The 19,666-nt window shown below is 33.7% G+C and overlaps 1 protein-coding gene across 3 annotated transcripts; it reads right to left on the reverse strand.

Moving 5' to 3' along the window:
• Positions 1 to 7,092: 7,092 nt before the first annotated feature.
• Positions 7,093 to 16,165, reverse strand: LOC149933515 (fatty acid hydroxylase domain-containing protein 2-like). Of its 3 annotated transcripts, none has more exons than XM_090155511.1 (8): positions 16,071 to 16,165; positions 15,265 to 15,456; positions 14,824 to 14,898; positions 14,637 to 14,744; positions 14,451 to 14,572; positions 11,240 to 11,442; positions 10,392 to 10,661; positions 7,093 to 7,375 (listed from the first exon to the last, which is right to left on the reverse strand). In XM_090155511.1, exons 4-8 carry the CDS (start codon positions 14,707 to 14,709, stop codon positions 7,297 to 7,299), a joined length of 747 nt encoding a protein of 248 aa, XP_090011637.1. In that variant the 5' UTR covers positions 14,710 to 14,744; positions 14,824 to 14,898; positions 15,265 to 15,456; positions 16,071 to 16,165; the 3' UTR covers positions 7,093 to 7,296. The 3 variants fall into 3 exon arrangements, with proteins under 3 accessions (XP_090011637.1, XP_090011638.1, XP_090011639.1); XM_090155512.1 differs by lacking the exon at positions 16,071 to 16,165 and adding an exon at positions 15,839 to 15,985; XM_090155513.1 differs by lacking the exons at positions 15,265 to 15,456; positions 16,071 to 16,165 and adding an exon at positions 15,011 to 15,083 and having other exon boundaries at positions 14,824 to 14,949.
• Positions 16,166 to 19,666: the final 3,501 nt, after the last annotated feature.

Genomic DNA, 19,666 nt, shown 5'->3' on the forward strand with positions numbered 1-19,666 from the left:
ATTTCCACTAGCGCCCGTCATAGTGTTATTTAATAACGCGCCTAAAAAAGTGCTTGTACCAAAATTTGAGAAACGCGCGCTAGTGGAAACCAAGCATAAATAAAACTTATTTATAAATCTTATGAACAAATATATTCTTGCAAACAGTATTATTTTAAACAAAAACTAAAACATTTATAAAATTATTTATTTACTTTTAACATATAAGACAGAAATTTCAAAATTTTACCTATGAACTACGACGGATAAATGGTAAATAATAATAATAATATTATTAAGAAAGGTATTATATGACGAATGTTTCACTCAAAATTAAAAAAAAGCATCGGATGCCTGCAAAAGTAAAATAATATAATTTCCTATAATGGTTATTTATTCAAAGGATTCTCGAGATAAAACTATACAGACCGTGGGCAGACAAGTCGAGGCAAATGGAGGTTTCTACGAGGTTTTTGAGACCGACATTGAAGATCTTCTCGGAAAAATATATCGAAGTTCCCTGATTGTTCTGGTGGACTTGTCAGTCTTATTGGCAATTTATTGCATGGTTTTGGATTGTGATACGTTCGAAATGAGATTTCACCTTTCTAAAGAGAATTACTTTAAAGAACACTTTTGTTTTCCTATCAGAAAAGGTTACGAGGGCCCGGAAATTGAACCGCTTAAAAGAATGTAAGGTTGAAGCTTTCTTTATGTAACTAATTTCTAGTTTAATGTGAAGTACCTGTCTTTGCAACTATGAGCGTAAGCAAAAATTCACAAAAAAATTCAGTTATAAATTTTCGTTCGCAATTTGATATTTGTTGGGTTTTAAGTTTTGCGTTGAAACTCATCTACCTCTAGCAATTGAGCTTCTTCAAATGGAATTTTTGCGATTTAAAAAAAGAACAGAAGTCTAATTCATGGGAACTTTTGCCATGGTTGTTCGTCAAAACAATAGAAGCGAAACATAAGATTTTCAATACACAACAAACACTTCTTAAAGAGTTTTCCTTATTCCAAAATTAGGTCGCTTGATGACTTGGGCCTAAGGTGGTGCCTTGGGTATTAGCCTAGCTGATTATTATTATTATTTATTATTATTTATTATTATTATTTATTATTATTATTTATTATTATTTTTTATTATTATTATTTATTATTATTATTTATTATTATTATTTATTATTATTATTTATTATTATTATTTATTATAATTAATTTAACAATTTAATTTTTTAAGGAAATATTTAAAGGGCGTATATAATAGGAAAACTGCTACTTTTCATCAATGGCGTAACTTGGCTGCGCAAGTTCAGGCGCACTGTTAGTGACTTATGTATAGAGGGAGGCCTATTTTCCCTTTTTGCCGCAAGACCAACAGCTTAGAAAAATGAAAACCAAAGAAAAGGTAACCGTTACATTGCACCCACGAAGCGACATACAGCGATTGTACAGTAAATATAATTTTGGGGGGGGGGGGGGATATGAATATATTTGAGTGTTTTCGTTTCTTGTGAAAATGTTTAAATGTTTAAGAATTAATTTAAATTCATAATAGCATAATACTTAATCCTGAAACTAATATGTATTAGTTTTATATTTTAACGCAAATCGTTTTTGATTATCATTAACGAGATGGGATACATGAAAAGTCGTTATATTAAGCGTGAAAACGAAAACTTAAGTACACAAAGACAATTTTTGTACAGCACATTGGTTTTGTTAATAAAAATTTTAGTGCAATATATTTTTAGTTTTAAGATTCCATGTGGAAATCCTACCGGTCGTTTCCTGGGCTTAGTCAAATAACAACTAGTTAGCTATAATATCTTTATACACAGAGAGATTTTTCCAATTATGTATCTATGGGTATCAACCCAACGAGTTGTTTATAGTTATTTAGTGGAAAATTAATTATATTTATTTTATTTATTGTCTTAGAATATCTGGATACGTGGAAGGTGGTTTATTCATTGAAGGATATTTTTCTAATTTTAAGAATGCTGATATCTGTATGGATTTATTCAATGATGTTTCTGGCTACGATTTCTCGACCCTGAAAGTGAAGCATATTAGAGTTAGCGCCACTCTTCTTCTTGTTGGATTGGCAGTTTCTCTTTTGCTTTTGATCTACGAATTCTTCAAAAAAACATTAAAACGTGAATTTATTTAGGGATCCTTATTCAGAAAGCAATGTTATTCGAGGCTAATTGTGTAGAAATAAGAAAATCTTCTAGCTTTTGATAGTGCTATCACGTACATATAAGGTTGAGTTAAAGAATATATTAACATTGATAATGTTCCCGACTCGCCTTTGTATGGCAACTCAATGCACTGTGGAAGGCTTCAAATGTATAAAACTTGATATTACCACCTTTTAATATTTACCAAATTTTTAAACCGTTTTCGTTCCAAAGATTAAGCAATAAGCGATGCTAGCGATAGTATTCTTACTTTCAATAATTCTCAATCTATAAAACTATACTAGCGTTAATTAACAGTAGAATGGAGTTCAGGTGGCAATGATTCATATGGTCGATTTGAGCGAGAATCGTGCGTGATTTTCATAATTTACCGGTGAGTGTTATATTTGTGTTTATGTATCAATATGTCAATAATAAACCAACATTTGTCAGACAAATTCCACGTCTCTTCAAGAATTTCACTCGTGCATTGTCTAATTTTTGCACATAAATCAATTAGACATTACGTTGATTATAAACAAATATTAGAAATGAATTTCACTCAGTAAACCTTAGGTAAATGTTAGAGATCTAAAGAAACTACAACTATTAAAGAAGTTCTTGGAGTTAGCTAAAGCCTTATTATTCAAAACTAATAACTTCCCTTTAATAAGTGTATAATGACGTGAGAAAAATCTACTTTCACCAATAATGGGCTGATTGAACAATTTGGGATAGAACAGAATTCATCATTAATAAAATTTATTATGTATCATTACTTCAATCAATCTTAAACACTTATAAGCCTAATATGTATATTTATGTTTAAGAACAAATCAACTATTTAATGTTTTTAAATATCACCATTATAGTTAAAACATTTTTATCTTTTAACATAACTTTTGCACAACTTGTAATCAAAGTTTAATATCTTAAGGATCAAACAAAGGAACATATTATAACAAATTGAAAAGTCAGTCTTTAGGATTCACGTTGGACTATAGTTAATTTCATTTAAGAAAATAAAATATAGTTTAACTAGCTACTGTATCTTAAGATAATTAAATTTAGAAATATAGAATACCGGTTGTTTTAAATTTTTCTTTCTTGGTAAATATATCGCTTATTTATTAATTAGCAATTACGATGTTTAAATCGTTATTTCTATTAAAAATTTTAAATATAATTAAAAATGGTATTTATCTTCCCAGCGCACAATGGATACGATATCTTTAGGATATCCATATATCAAGGTTTGATGTATATTAGATATTCACTAGATATACAGATGTCATTGGTATGGAGATCCAGTAGGATATTCAATATCTGGAAGATATTAAATTTACATTATAGAGTTTTTTAAAATAGCCTTTGTCATAAAATTTTAGAACATATATTGTTAAACTTAAACGTTTTATTAAAATTCTATTGTTAATAACTCTAGTATGTCCCTATAACAATCTCCGGATATTGAATATCCTGCGTTTTAATATCTACTGGATCTCCATAGCCATGAAATTTGGATATCCAGTGAATATCTAATTTACTTCAAAGCTGGATATATGGTTATCCTAAAGATATCGTATGTAACGTAACTTTTTCATGCAACCTGCTAATAGGAATAAAGGGTGGAACGAACCATAGCTAACTTACCTATTCCGCCGTTACAGTTAAGTTATTCCCGAGTGAAACGCGTATCGCTCACAATTGGCGATAGTGAAACTGCTGGTCTAGAAAAAGGCCGGCTTATAACTATCATTCAATTTAGATTTAAATGGTTTTACGAGGATTTAATAAAGCGGAACTAACATTAATTATACTGTTAAAAATCTATAATATTTTATCAATTAAAGTAGTTAATGTTAATCTTAATTTCGTAAATGTTATTTTATGTATAGTAATAAGGTAAAATAAATAATTTTGTATAGGTTTAAAGTAAAACAAAGAATGTAAAATGTAAAATATAACTAAAAGCTTTCTAAAATAATCTTTGTAAAATATTAGTATTTAAACTTGAAAATAACCGATGTAAATAATCCTTTGTAAAACTCATACAATAATATATTCATTGTATACGTGTTACTGCATGTCAAATGTAACAACCCATCAAGGGATTAGATCGTCCGCGGACTAACCCACATTTCTTAATGTATTGTAAATCGTTCACTTGGTCTATTTCCCAAAATTTTCCATCGCGTCCTAGGAGCCCCTTCACTGAGTCATTGACGTCACAAACCGAGGCTTCCTTTATATTGTATTGTAAAAATTCTTCACTTGGAAACCTTTCTCGCTCTGAGAACGAAGTCTTTTGGAGTGGTCCAAACTTTAAGACCACGCCAAAATAAATAAAACTTCACTTTAAAACAAACCTTGTCGTCATTCAACTAAATATAAGGCGCGTTTGGAACTCCCAAATCAAACAAAATTACTACGAATTAAATATCATTTTTCAGTCATTAATATTTAAGAAAAAATAGATCTCCAGGATCAGTAAAAATATAGAAATCGACATACCAATAAACCGAATTTTCTACATATACAATTAATAACACAACATGAACAGCTTCCCATATATAAATTCCCATAATAAGTACGCTAATATTCAACATTTTGATACTTATTCATCAGTCCCCTTGCATTGATTTCAATTGCGCCAGCGCTCTCAATGAAGTTTTTGTTGGCAACGGATGAATCACTTCAGTTCACGCACCATTAAGGGTTCCTTGGGAAACCAGAAATGCTCAACACACCAGCGTTACCTGCCCGCCCAATAGTTTGGGCATACGCACGGTCAGATTCGACCCTCATCGCGAGTTAGCTTTTGAGAGTTAGTCCGAGGCTAAGTTAAGCCGGAGATCGAGCACAATGGCGATTAGGCTACTTAGGACCAATGGTTATTTCGTTGGACCCGATCGTAATAAGCATTCAGCTCCGAGCAGAAGTTGAGTTCCAAGAAAAACTTAGGAAAAACTTCGGGTGATCGGCTCTGCAGCTTAGTTTTGTTCGAGCCTCCTGTCCATCAATGGAGCGTCACTATTCTCATTGCCAAATCGACGGCAAACGACTGACCTTTCATTACCCAATTGGCGAAGGGGTCACACCCCTTCCAACTGGGACACACACGTGGAAATTGCCTTAACGAATAACGATATTATGATGAGTCTGAATGCCATTTTACGAAATTCAAGGCGGGAACACCTTACCATCGGTACACCTTCAAAATTTATAAACATTCGCGACACGTTCAACATGTGAGGTACATTTACAAATCCGCTGGCAAACCATATTCAGAGAAGTTAAAGAAATAACAAGTATTCGCGGGGTAAGGAAGGATAAAGAGATGACATTCATTTAACGGTAGAAATACTTCGGAGATAAATGGCATCCCGCGCAAGCTTTGTGAACTACACCACTTGCGGAACCACTCCTCTGATAAAAATAAACTGAATTCCACGAAATAATAAAAAGGGTTTTTGAAATACAGGGTGTCCACTGAAAAATGAACCAGGGCGAATATCTCAAAATCTGTTTTAGGTACGATTTTGAAATTTTCAAGTCATATACAAGATGTAGGGGGAAATCTAATGCTTAAATGTCGATGACCTTGAACCATGTCTTCAAGGTCATCCAAAAAGTAACTCGAGAACCGTAAGTGTTAGAAAGTTGGTTCCAAATAGAAAAGTGTTCCAGGTGACCTTTTAAGTACAAGAAGGTTTGACCTGATCCGATTTGACCAATAGGAAGCCGAGAAATGCTAGATGAAAAACAAGAAGGTCGTTAAGTTGATAACGTGTCGAACGCCAGGTTCGGGAGCTGATAACTCTTAAGATACTCGTGTTAGAGTACTGAAATTTGCTACACGTCCTCATCAAGAATGAGGGTCTTTAGTTTAAAAATTTCAATGACCTTGAACCATGTCTTCAAGGTCATCCAAAACTAACGCGAGAACCCTAAGTGTTAGAAAGTTAATTCCAATTAGAAAAGTGTTCCACGTCACATTGCAGTAGCGTAGCCAGGATTTGGTTTCGGGGGGGGGGGGGGGGGGCACAACATTGAAAAAAAATAAAAAAATAAAAATATTTGTACGTACGACCATAAGTTTCGGGGGGGCATGTGCCCCCTGTGCCCCCCGTCTACGCCACTGTCACATTGTAGTTCTAATTAGCTTTGATTCGATCGAATTTGACCAATAGGGAAACGAGGAACTGTTTTTCAAAATCACAAAGGTCGATAAAATGAAAATTGAAAGAAAACGCACATAACTCGAAACCATGAAGACATGGTTCAAAACTACTTTGACGAGAAAGTGGTGATTAGCAAATTTCCTATTGAAACCTAGTTTCTAAACCCAATGGATCGCGAGATAATGTTTTCACACCTTAAACCACGTCTTCAAGGTCAAATTTCAGTACTCTAACACGAGTATCTTTAGAGTTATCAGCTCCCGAACTTCGGTTTCGATACGTTACCAACTTAACGATCTTCTTGTTTTTCATCTAGCATTTCTCGGCTTCCTATTGGTCAAATCCAATCAGGTCAAAGCTATCGGTACTTAGAAAGTAACGAGGGAACACTTTTCTAATTGGAACCAACTTTGTAACACTTACGGTTCTCGAGTTAATTTTTCGATGACCTTGAAGACATGGTTCAATGTCATCGGCATTTTCGCAGTAGGTTTCGCCCTATCTTGTATACGACTTGAAAATTTCTAAATTGTAACTAAAACAGATTTTGAGATATTCGCCCTGGTTCATTTTGGTGGACACCCTGTATAGCTAACGAAGCTAAAAATATTTAGTGTTGCGGCTTAATTCAATAAGCCCCATATTTTATGTTACACGTAGCCATGTGTTTACTGGGTTAAGATAAACATTTTTACCTTTCACACAACTTACATCAAATTTTAATATCTTTAGCATTAGGCAAAGGAAAATATTTTAACAAATTGCATATATAAACTTTAGTAGAATAGAAATATTTTAAATTTATCCTTAGTAATTTTAATTATAGTTCGAATATCAATCGACGACAGATCAATGCTATTCTTCTTGATGTAAGCTATTTATTTGTACAAAATTAAAGGAAATGTCCTTAAAATTACTTTAACTATAATATGCATCATCAATATTCTTCATATTTGTTTCGATTGATTTTTATAGGTTCCGTGAAGCCAGTCCAACACCCCAATAACACCGTAGTTTTTGTTGAACCTGTGAAGAAAATGTTTTAAATAACTAATGATACCAATAAATTAAGTTTCCAATAGAAATTGAAACGTATGATAGAACTGTTTAAGACTGAACTATTCATCAGTATTGACTTCGATTGGCTCCAAAACATGGGAAACGCCATTGCGGCCATTATTACTCACTATTCTGACCATAGTCATAATTCAGGTTGTGATTTTAAAAACATTCTACTTGTTGAGAGATTATTAGTTTGTATTGTATTGTGTAGCAAGTGTAGTTCATTTCTAGTATATAGCTTAGGCAACTAACAAGAGAGGAGTATATTCCAATCTCAATCAATATTTTTAAGTACAAGTTTTACACTGTCCCTCAGATTTCAAAACTGAGTTGTTACACTTTGGTTAATTTAAAAACATTTGCGATAGACATTTAAAAATAAGTGCAAAGTTAATAATTATAGTTGCTGAACGAGGTGATGCTAGCTGATAATTAATTGCCGTAAATAAGTGCAAATTAAATAATAATACTGCTTACTAACAAACTTCCGTAGTATAGTGTTGCCTCTAGTTTTTTGATAAAAATGGTGACGTTTTGACGCGTAACAAAGTCAATAGCAAACATGGTATTACTTATTAGAATAATATAAAAAGCATTTTTATAAGAGGTAACGATTGCGTAAGAGCCAGTTTCCGATCGAGAAAGTCCTCAATCTGAACACCCTTTATTACTGTCATGTTAGCATTGAGGGCGCTAAATACGAGTTAAAATACGTGTAGGACTCAATTTATAATATAACGATTAAGTGTTAAGAAACGTTTAAAAGTGTTTAAATTTTCACAATGCCTTGGTTATATTTAATTATTAATTATTTATTATTCATTATTTTTTCCAATAATTCAAATTTAACTACATTTCATTTAGCAAAATAATATAGAACCTCTACATAAGCAAAAGCTTGTATGGTCATCGATGAGAAATATTGTCAGTAAAATATTGTTCGGAGACTAGGACTTAGACTCAATTTAGAGAACAGTATGTAATTAAGAATGTATTTGTTTCAACTGTCGGGAGAATGACTATGTAGGAGACGATTCGCGAGCATCGTGGTCGAATTTTCGATTTAGGAAACAAATATGAACTACAGGGCGATTACGGAGTGACTTTAGGGTGATTACGGAGTGACTTCAGGGCGATTACGGAGTGACTCCAGGGCGATTAGGGAGTGACTCCACGGTGATTACGGAACGATTCTACTTCCACATAATTAATCATTCAAATAAAAAAGTAGGCCTAGTCCTTGGTACATAAATACATTTTTGATGTACATAATTAACTAACTTTGGTTCCCTTCCAAAGCATAATCGTAATCCGCGTTCCGTAGAATCATTTTATCCTACTATTTAAAGTAAAATAATTAGCTATATTATGACCTGCAAGTGTTGCAACGTTGGCGAGTTGTGCTTGACATTGTCGCAGCTTAAAAGCGACGTTATTTTAATAATAAGAAAGAAGTGGATGCTCTGGCTTATAGATGCTGAGATAAGCGTCGTTAGTTCATCCAATGTCTAACTGATCAGATTCTTAAGGTCGTAATTTTCATACAACTGAATAATCAGTTAGTCCGATCAGGTTAGCCTTTAATATTCCCTCACTCAGCAATCTGATTTTTAACCGTTTTTACACACAATCCTAAGGATTTGTGTGTATTAGTCTCACGTACAGTGTAGCCGATGCCGATGCCGATGTCGCCGTGTCGCGCATACCTCTTCAACGGTTAGGGCTAGAAGAGTCAATGATATCTCGTTCGAATGTACATGGATCGACATTGATAGCCTTTCATAAAGTTTTCAAATCGAAGCCCAAAAAGTTGTGCATTTGCCCAATTTACCGTTTTCGGTAGTTTGGCTTTGTGTGGTTGATATTTTGTTAAAAATTAAGTCCGGTAACGTTAAAAAAAATATTATTTGATAGGTTAAGATTCATTTGAACTACAACTTCGGTTATACCAGTAAATATTAAATTTAAGTATAGTTTTCGGGGTTATTTACGGGACCCCAATGTTCGTGGTTTTATATTTCCGCCTGAAAGTCGACATTACGTTCCTTAATTTAAGTCCGATTTTCATGAAAGTTATATTTTTTAATATCTGTGGTTTCCATATATCCTAAAATTGCAATTTAGTTGCTTAATTTTAATTCTTAGTAAGGTTTTTGGACAGCGTATAAGTACCCCCATCAACTTCCAACATTGGAAATACGTGTGCTTATAGAGACTTTACGCGAATTTATCTCTGGCATTTTCCAAGGCCGTTCTAATATGACCCAAAGTAACAAATAAGTGTGACACTTATCGGAGTAATACGCGATGCTTACAACGTATGACCTGAAGTAACAAATAAGTGTGACACTTATTGGAGTAATACGCGATGCTTACAACGTGTGACCTGAAGTAACAAATAAGTGTGCGAATTATCGGAGGCCGTTCTAATATGAGCAAAAGTAACAAATAAGTGTAAATATGTTTATATGTGTGACCGTGGATATATTTTGGTTGTGATACCAGCGTTGCAGGTTGCTGTGAATAGCTCAAACAAACTTAACTCATTAGAAGGATTCTGACTGTCGTACGTCTTGTTTATACTTTATCCCAAGTAACCAATCTGAACTCATGCGCTATAATTCATCTGTCTATCGTTTCACAATGAATTCAGATAGTCTTAGGTTTCATTTATCTGCATTTTATTTATATACTATATTCATTGAGCTGGAACTATCTAATGCAGAAAATCTAATATCTTATCTAAGGTGATCATTTCATCGGTTTAGATTAGGCCACTATTATCAGAGAAACGGTTGGGAAAACAGTGCTGATAAAGTTAACTAATGGTTGGACTTTTTTATTTTTAAACTTCAAGAATTTAAGATAAATTGGGTTTCACGGGTATTGGCCTAAAAATGTAATTGAAAAGTTCAATGAATGGTTTTACGGCCGCTTTGACGTTTCTCTGTTTAGACATAGATTTCAAATATGTATTTACGTTAAGTGATGAGTATCGTGAAATTCTGGTGATGGAAAGAGAGGTATGTGGTAGCCCGAATGTGACCTCATTGTTGTGAAGATGACAATGAACATCCAAATCCAAATCACCGTGATATGGGAACTAAGAATTAGTGGTCCAATATAGACAGGTCCTATGTTAACTATGAGGTGTTCCACAGGGTGGCAATAGATAGCACCTATGGCTATGGGAGACGTGTACTTGTGATGGGTTTTGTGTAATGAATAGAAAATTCGGTGATGAAAAAGCCTGAAAGAAATTTGAATGTAACAATCAAAATGTTATTATTAGAAACTTCTAACAAATTGAGCTTATAGTGTAATAATATAATGTTAATTATAATTTTTTCGACAATCAGATAGAAAAAAAACTAGAACCGTCTTTTTTTAGACAACTCGGGTAAAATTTATAATTTGGTTGGCTTTCTAGGCAATGGATTTAATTGTGGGAACATCAACAGTAACTTTAACTAGACATAGTTTTTAAATTTTCGCCAGAAAATCTACCAGATCGCTTTTATTGATCGAATAATATTAAAATTTTGGTGGTAAAGCGGAGTATGTGATTATTAAGCTATAAAACAGAAGAAAATTTGTTTTTAATATTCTAATCCGAACAGCAGAAGCTAGTGGCCCCTCATCTGAGCTGAATACAGTTCTGCAACGTTAAATCTTATCTCCTGTCGTTTCAAATAAAACTCTCTTTGGGCCCCTGCGGAACCCCCTTGGGAATGAGGACTGTCTCTTGTGACCATGCTTTAATACGGAACTGGTCTGACGGCTTCCCATTGATTTTAGATTTTTAGTTTAAATATAGTAATAATTTACCTGTGCAAATAATAGAAGCCAATTTCTTCTACGAGAACCATAAAAGCCAATTGCCAGAGTGCGACGTTCAGTGTCGGCAGAATGGACCAATCGTATCCTCTTAAAGGGAATCCATAAAAGCCGACGACAGAAAATGGAAGAGAGACGAGGAATTGGTTGATAAATACTTGTCTTGTTGTTTCCCATGTGTCCTCTCTGCGAACCTTCGTTGCACATTATAAATTTACTTTAAAATAACCAGTTTTAAAGTTTAATAGGGATTGCATATAAACAAATTAAGCTTTTTATGAGATATATAATAAAAGATTTAACTGGCGAGAAATGATTCAAATAAAGTGATTTTCATTGGTCCTTCCTTATGCTTGGATACATTCATGAATAGAGTAAAGTAGATGGTGGACTAATATTGTCAATTTTATATATTAATAAACAATTGGGGACTCTTGAAAAATTTATATACCGTCCACCTCGAAATTACTTTAGCTAATAGATGAAAAATCAAGAATAATTAATATGAATTTTTTTAAATAACCTTTAATTTAATAAAATCACCGACCACTGGTTTTAAGTGGACATAAAACCCTTTTTTAATAATTGTTTATGATTTAATATACAACAGCCCATTCGTGTACCAAACCCCTCTAACCAAGTATCTATAATTGAACTATACAGGGTATTTCCGATAGTTTGTCGTTAACTCTATGGCGTGTTCTTAGGGTCTTAATTAGTAAAAATGTCTAATAAATATGATTGGTTTCAGAGTTTTAGTGTTCCAAAAAGGACTACCAAAAAAACCGGTACATCGCCTTAAAACTGGTGAACGATGTTCTTACTTGAGCCAAATTGTATATATATAATCATCAGCGGTTTTTATCGGTGAATCTAGATAATAAATAGTGACAAAAGTCCATTAATGAGCTTTAAGAAGTAAGATAAATCCGACAATGAATATAGCCTTTTTTAATGCATTGATATTGTTCCAAATAAAGTTAAAATTAGATTTTGGTCAGATATTCGATACAAATGTTTCTAATTATTGAAATTAAAGATACAGAGGCATTTTTTAAATTCACATTTTAACAAGAATTGTTCAAAATGACCACCTCTGGATCTAATACAAGCGTGAGCCGGTCGTAGAAATGATTCACGTTCCCGGTGTGTTACGAAAAGTATCACACTTCTGTTCGAAAAAATTAGAAAAGAAATTCGACTTTTATATTTATTTTCAACACATGTTTCGACGTGCACCCAAAATTAAAGATTTTATTGTATAAAAATCGAATTTATTTTTTAATTTTTCCACGAATAATACGAACAAGGCAAAAATGCCCGTAAATTATTCAACCACATTTATGGGTTGCCGCAAGTCCTCAACAGTAAATGACAGTAAATCCTTCAGATAGCCCCTCGAAAAATATCGCGTAGGTTTAAATCTGGAGATCGGGCTGCCCACTCAACTGCTCCGCGTCGACCTAGCCAACTCAAAGGAAACGTTGCATCCAGATTAACTCTACCTTCATGATTAAAATGAGCTGGATGTTTGTTGTACAAAACCCACATGCGCCATCTGGTGTATAACGACAGGTCTTGGAGTAACTAGGGATATGGATTTTGCAGAAAATCTAAGTTTTCATCACCATATAGCCTGGGTAGTAGAAAATAAGATAAAATCAAATGATCTCCAACAAAGCACACCAGACGTTTCGGCTAAACTGCTGTTGGTAAGACCTAACACTTGTTGCATGAGGGTTACTTTGACTCCACTGTTGATTGTTATGTAAATTAAATATTCCGTCGAGGGAAAGATTTAATTTTATAAAAATACTGGATAACTGTAGGTCAACGCCTACTCAATTCATATACCACTGACGAAAGTCAATTTGCCGAGGAAAGTCAGCTTCGATTAAAGCTTGAACTTTTTAAGATGGAATGTGTGAAAATAGTGTCCAAGTAGAATTCGTCAGACAATAACGGGATTAACACCGAATTTGTGTTGTACTTTTACCGGGATAATCTTAAAAAAATGTCAGTACATATTGTGATTAAATAATTAAGTAAATTGAATGAAAGATTGAGTGGTAACTTAATCGTAAGTATCTGTTTCTTTTCGTCTTATGTTACCGCTCACGCTCTTTCACGAGTGTAAGCTGGTTATACTTATTTGCTCTCTCTTGGGTTTCTATCTACAGCCTCGAACGTGCATCGATCCAGAAGCTATCTTTGTGGAAACTGTTCCTGCTACCATCTTTGAGCTTCTAAATCATTTCCTTGACCGAAATAACATATAACACGTCTCGTATTTAGGAACGAGATCGTGAATCAGTATATGATGGGCTCACGCTTGTATTATAGCAAAGGGTGGTCTTTTTAAACAATTCCTGTTAAATTGTGAACTAAGAAATGTCTTTGTAACTTTAATATTAATAATTAAAAACATTTGTGACGAATATCAGACCAAAATCTAATTTTAACTTTATTTGGAACAGTATCAATACTTTGAAATAGGTTGTGCTCATTGTCTGACTCACCATACTTCTTAAAGCTCATTTACGAACTTTTGCCCATTCAAAACGAAGCACTCAAGGATACGTATCGGAAGCACCCTATATATGTGGGAATTCGTCATGGTTTCAATTAAGTTTCACTAAGATTGTATTAAGTTTATATATGGCAGCAGCTATAACCTCTGTTTCATGATTCCCGAACCGGTTTGAATATTTTCCTAGCCAGGAGAAAAGGTAGGCGAGGGAAGGCTTAGCGGTATGGTTTTTCTTCTGGGAGTCACGCAGGGAATTTTTTAACCCGATTATATTTTTATTTTTACTGTTATCTACGGAACCCCAAAGCGAATTCGTTCCAAGGAATCATTGAAGAATATTCACTACTTTGCTTTCATTCAAAAATTACCAAACTACGGGCGTACATGCATGGGTTAACAAAATGCTCATCCATCGCACGATGTGATCAATTCAAACGAGTGCCAAAGATTTCATGAACAACGGTTATTGCTTTGAATAGAAAAGGCTTAAGCCATTTAATCTGGTTTTTAATTTAGGGCTACGAAAGGGAAAAACTTAGAAAAAACGATGGTTTCGGCCTTTTGAAATTAGAGGCGGATTGCAAATAGGTAAATACGAAATCTAATTAAAACTTCAGTATAATATAATCGAAATAATTTTTGCTTTGCTAAGAATTGTAAAAAAAATCTTACTGGATATGTGACATTTTGCTGGATTTTAAATTTCTGTAAAAACTTCGGTTTTCCAGTCAGATCAAAATAACAGAAAATTATCCCGAAAAGCCAGTACGCAAACACACTTATTGCATTCAAAACTTTAGTAGCAAATAATTAGTTACAACATTCTATTAATTAGTACCAAAAATTCAGTCTTCTTACCAACCACATACAGAAAAAAGTCCCTTTTTCCGATACCTTCATAAAAATGATTCCATAGGCGTTGGGTGTCCATTATTCAAAGACCGGTATCGAAACTAGACTTTATTTCTGTTCAAGGTTATACAAGTGTATAACGTGAAGGAAGATATGTGGTTAAATAGCTTTTTCTAATCATAATGTTAATTACTTAAGGCGTCGATTTAATTTCCTTAGGAACTTCGATTTAATCGTCTTTTTATGAAAGGATATATCTGGATCTTGACTGTTGATAATGAAGCACGTTCGTTGTTGTAGAAATTAAAAGCTTAGAACCCTTTATAAGGTAAGGTCGCTTAACAAAAACCGTTCATTAACAATGCTAAAAAACAACCCACCTTTAGCAACAAATAAATGCAGCAAATGACAAAGGTAAAGTAATTATTAAAATGGAGAATTTTGGAAAACTCTTTTCTACTATAATTGAAAATTAAAGGGTTTCACATCAATGTTATTTCTAAGTTTTATATAGCAATTTAAAGTTTCTTACCAAAAAAGAATCTTTCTGCTGAATTTTTATCTTCTGAAGTTTATAAGCTTATCCAGTTACAACAAAATAGCAAAAACGGAAACCGAAAATTCAGCTAGTTACCTGATTGAGAAATTTAGTATCCTTTAAAATTCCATAATATCCTCTATATCCACCTTTTTCTTTCCCAAAAAGTGCAGGGAAAAATCATTCTGCTGCAAACAAATAGATATTTGTCTAGAAGTTTTAAAACGACAGTTCAAACTCTGTATAGTTCTCTTGGCAAGCTATTTCATCCCGGCTGAATGAGTGTAGCTAAAATGAAAACAATACTTTTTTAAGGTTCTAGTAATCGACTTTAAATTCTAAAATAAACAATTGAAATCGAAAATTGATATACAGAGCAGAAATATTTGCAGATGAGTTCAAGAGTCACCAAATCGTTTAAATTTCGGGGAAAAAGCTTTAAATGTTATAGAATATGATTGGTCTTATATGGTATCACGAATTACGGAAGGGGAGGAGATACTTTTAATTCGGGTCGAATTTTTTAAATAAAAATATGGAATTTTAACAGACTACGTCGGAGTACGTCACCAAACAGGATGTTCCGCATTGGGTAAAGAGCCACTTCTAATTTAAACGTTAGATAATTTATCTAAAGTGCCTTTTAACACAATTTCGTGATAATAATTACCTTTGAGCTAAAACAACGGTTATTGTATTTAGAGTTTAACGAATTACACCAAAATTAAGCATTTTCCGGTCTCATAAAGTGAAGCGCGTGGATAATGGCTTTGTCCGCTTTGTAGGATATTCGCAGCTGCTGCTGTAGATGGACGATAGTGATGCTAGAGTAACCCGTACATCGCGTCGAGTTGAATAACCAAGAGTGTTCGCGCGTACAACGCCAATAAAGCATATCCTACCTGAACTTGTTGATGTCAAAACGTTAGTCAATTTCGAACCTCGAAGTACGTATTTCTACGCGGAAATGATTGTATTTTATCAGGGACCTTAAACACTAAGCGCGTTAGAGAGTACGAAAGGAATTTAAAATCCGAGACATTTAGTATATCTGATTTCATTCTAATCTTATCTTATTCTGGTTTTTTGTTGATTGTCATTCGCATTGATTCTCAAGGCCAGACCGCTATTAGTTTTCAAGCCCGTTAAAATGTATTGTGATTATGTAGTGTTTTCTATTACCAAGTAGGATGTTTTATGGTTTATCAAGGAATTTCATGTTTACATTCATCTAAATATCTCCCAGCGTACACTATAGGGGGAGACTCCCATCATACTATACCAAAGTGCAGATTTGGCGGAGGGTGAAACGGTTATTTGAAATTAAAATACTGCACCCACAAAAGCCACCTCTAATTTTCAAAACACTCCTGTTAAGCGTTAAATTAAGCCAATGCACGTTTTGCAACGCGAATGACCAGAAACTAACAGTTGTTTAACTTTTTTAGTCATGCATCGCTTGAAATTAATCTCAACAAGGAGAAGAATTGGAACATCGCCTCGTCGAAATATCAAGTTAGGACTTGTATCTTTCGTACTATTTTTCCTAGTTAAGCAGTCAGTCGCCAATGCGGAACAGCCAGACAAACAAATGCCAAAAGTCAACTTCGAAAGTATACTTCGAAACATTTTCGACGCTCTTATGAAGGACTCGGTGAAAAGCAGCAACCCATCGAAGGGCCTGAATGGATCCTTTTTTCCTGGCCAACATTCGGACACGGTGGACCACAGTTTTTTTCGCAATCTTTTCAGGAAAAAACCGTCCGACCAATGCGAAAGAGACGTGCAAAATTTCAAACAGTCAATATTCGAGCCGTGGATGCTTGAAGGTAACTCTTCTCCTAAGACGTAGGGTGGCCTTGTCGACGTGATTCTACCATAGAGAAATATTTTCCCCGTTTATTGAGTCACCTTTTATAAATATGGATTCGGGACCACGTTTTTTTTAAAAAACGTCATAATTTTGAAGTATCTTTACATTTATGGTCTCCGATTTTGAATTAAATTGAATTTGGATTAAAATAATAATTATAATAAAATTAATATAATTATAATAATTATAATAATATTTATAATAATATTTATTATAATATTTATAATAATATTTATAATAATAATTATACTTATTAATATAATAATAATTATTATTATACTTATAAATATAATAATTATTAATATAATAATAATTGTTATCATTAATATAATAACGGTTATAATAATTGGAATAGTTTAACTCTTTAAAGGGAGTATTGTAGAACGCTTATGGGAGTAGTGTAATATCACAAACTAAATTTCGTTTAGTACCCTTAAGGGAGTAAGTAAGGACCTGAAGGGAGGGGTTTAATTCCACAAATGGTCTGATAACGAAAAAACGGAGGACAAAAACACCGAAAACAGAGTAAAATAAATTTAATAAAATAAAAAGGTTATTAACGGTGTAGAATAACATTTTTTATAAAGCTATTCAGGTGTTAAATATGGACCAAAAAAAACCTGCTTTTAAGAGTGTACGTCAATTCTGGACTCGTTTCTAAGAAAACGGTGATAATTTAAGGAACAGGGCTAAGCTGATTGGCTGCTCCCCTACATTCTACTTAAATGAATTCATTTTTGGCAAACAATTTTCAGCGTCTTTTTTCGTTGTGAGAAAAATTATGAATACTATTTTTGTGTGTAACAACGAACTCCTCCAAAGAACAACAATTATTCATAAATTTCAAGAGTATACCGTTCTACAGAACGGTTTCGCACGTTTGGGGTTCAAAAGGCTGGATTAGATCAAAAATATTTTATGGAAACTGAATTGGATGCATATCGGTATTATTTAAATTATGATTAACTAACGGATCAGTTGTCTGATTTATTGGCTAACTAAAATCATGGTGATCTTAGGTAGGGTTATATTTTAGTATAGAAAGAATACGCAGTTGAGTTTCTTAAGTAAATTGTAAGACACTTTCAAACACTGAACTACGAAGTATTTTGTAACGAATGGATAAAAGTTCAATTTTTAAAATTACATAAGTGTCTTTTTTTTTTTGACCAAAAGTGCTATTGAGAAACTCGAATTTTTGGAACAGAATATGAAATTTTAAACTATCGGGACATATTCTGGGAAGTTTTTAAGCACTTACCAGTTTACAGACAACCATCAAATGATCTGATGTTGACATTTCAATTAAAATTCTCTAGTAATGATATTCGTTAGTTGACTGTATAAAAATGTTCAGAAATGTAAAGCGCAAAAAATAAATTTCAAATCATAGAGGTTTATTTTATGTAGAAAAAAAATATTAATTCTAAAGTTCTTTGGAAAAAAATCGACCATTAATGATTAATACTATCAGTTAATGATAACTTGAAAAACAAAATATTGAGAAAATCAACCTTGGAGAATTGTAGCGTTTTCAAAAAATAAATAAAAATACATAAAAGAGGCCATACACAATTTACAATTACTTAAAAAAATAAAAATCAAGTTATAATGGAACAAGGTGTCACGGACATTTATATTTATGGTTCATTTATGGTAGTACTTCGTTTTTAGTTTTAGATTCAATTGGAAAACCGACAAGTGGGATTTTACTTGGGAATGTATTTTGGCCAGGAGGCTACGAACAGTGCCTTGACGTGGAAATTCCAACATCAGAAATATTTTCGAAAACCATTGAGACCAGATACTGTTTGATGAAAGTGACAATAGCCAATAACGTGAGTTACATGTGTTCATTAGGCTTTCAAATAAAACAAGTGGTAGAGCGCTCACCTGTCTTGCAGGAGCGCCCGGGTTCAATTCACGCCCGATACTAACGCAAATTGATAAATTATTATACAACACCCAATGACCAAAAGAGGGCACTTTTGGAAAAAGCTTTTCCCTAATTCCAAGAAACTGCGAACGCGGTGATTACATTTTGCCAGGGCCGCCTTATCCATAAGGCAGACTAGGCAAAGAGCCTAGGGCCTACGAAAATTGTAGGAGACATTAGGGCCTACGATTCCATATAATAGACGGTAAATGAGAGGATTTTGCCTAAGGCCTGCGGAAAGGTTGAAACGGCCCTGCATTTTGCCCCGAAAATGCGTACGCATTCGCAGCCCAGACCCACAGACAGACGCGGTGATTATAAAACCACTCCGAGGAGACTAGTAAAAAGGAACAATAGTTCATTTTATAAAGTAACGGGGCCGTAAATTGTTTTATCTTCTCCGTTTTTAAGGACCCCTGTCATCCTGTATTTATTTTTTTTTTTGCCAAGTGACAACTTGCTTGATAGGCCTGACAACTTGTTTGACAGCTCTGACAACTTGCTTGATAGGCCTGGCAACTTGTTTGACAGCTCTGACAACTTGCTTGATAGGCCTGACAACTTGCTTGATAGGCCTGACAACTTGTTTGACAGCTCTGACAACTAACTTGATGCTCATTATCGATATTCTATTCAAAATCAGTCTGAGCCGTTGGTCAACCTGTCCACGCTGTCACTCCTCAAGATAA

The sequence above is a fragment of the Leiobunum rupestre genome, chromosome 8, assembly GCF_980474605.1.
Source record: "Leiobunum rupestre chromosome 8, qqLeiRupe1.1.hap1, whole genome shotgun sequence".
In the NCBI taxonomy this organism is placed as follows: Eukaryota; Metazoa; Arthropoda; class Arachnida; order Opiliones; family Sclerosomatidae; genus Leiobunum; species Leiobunum rupestre.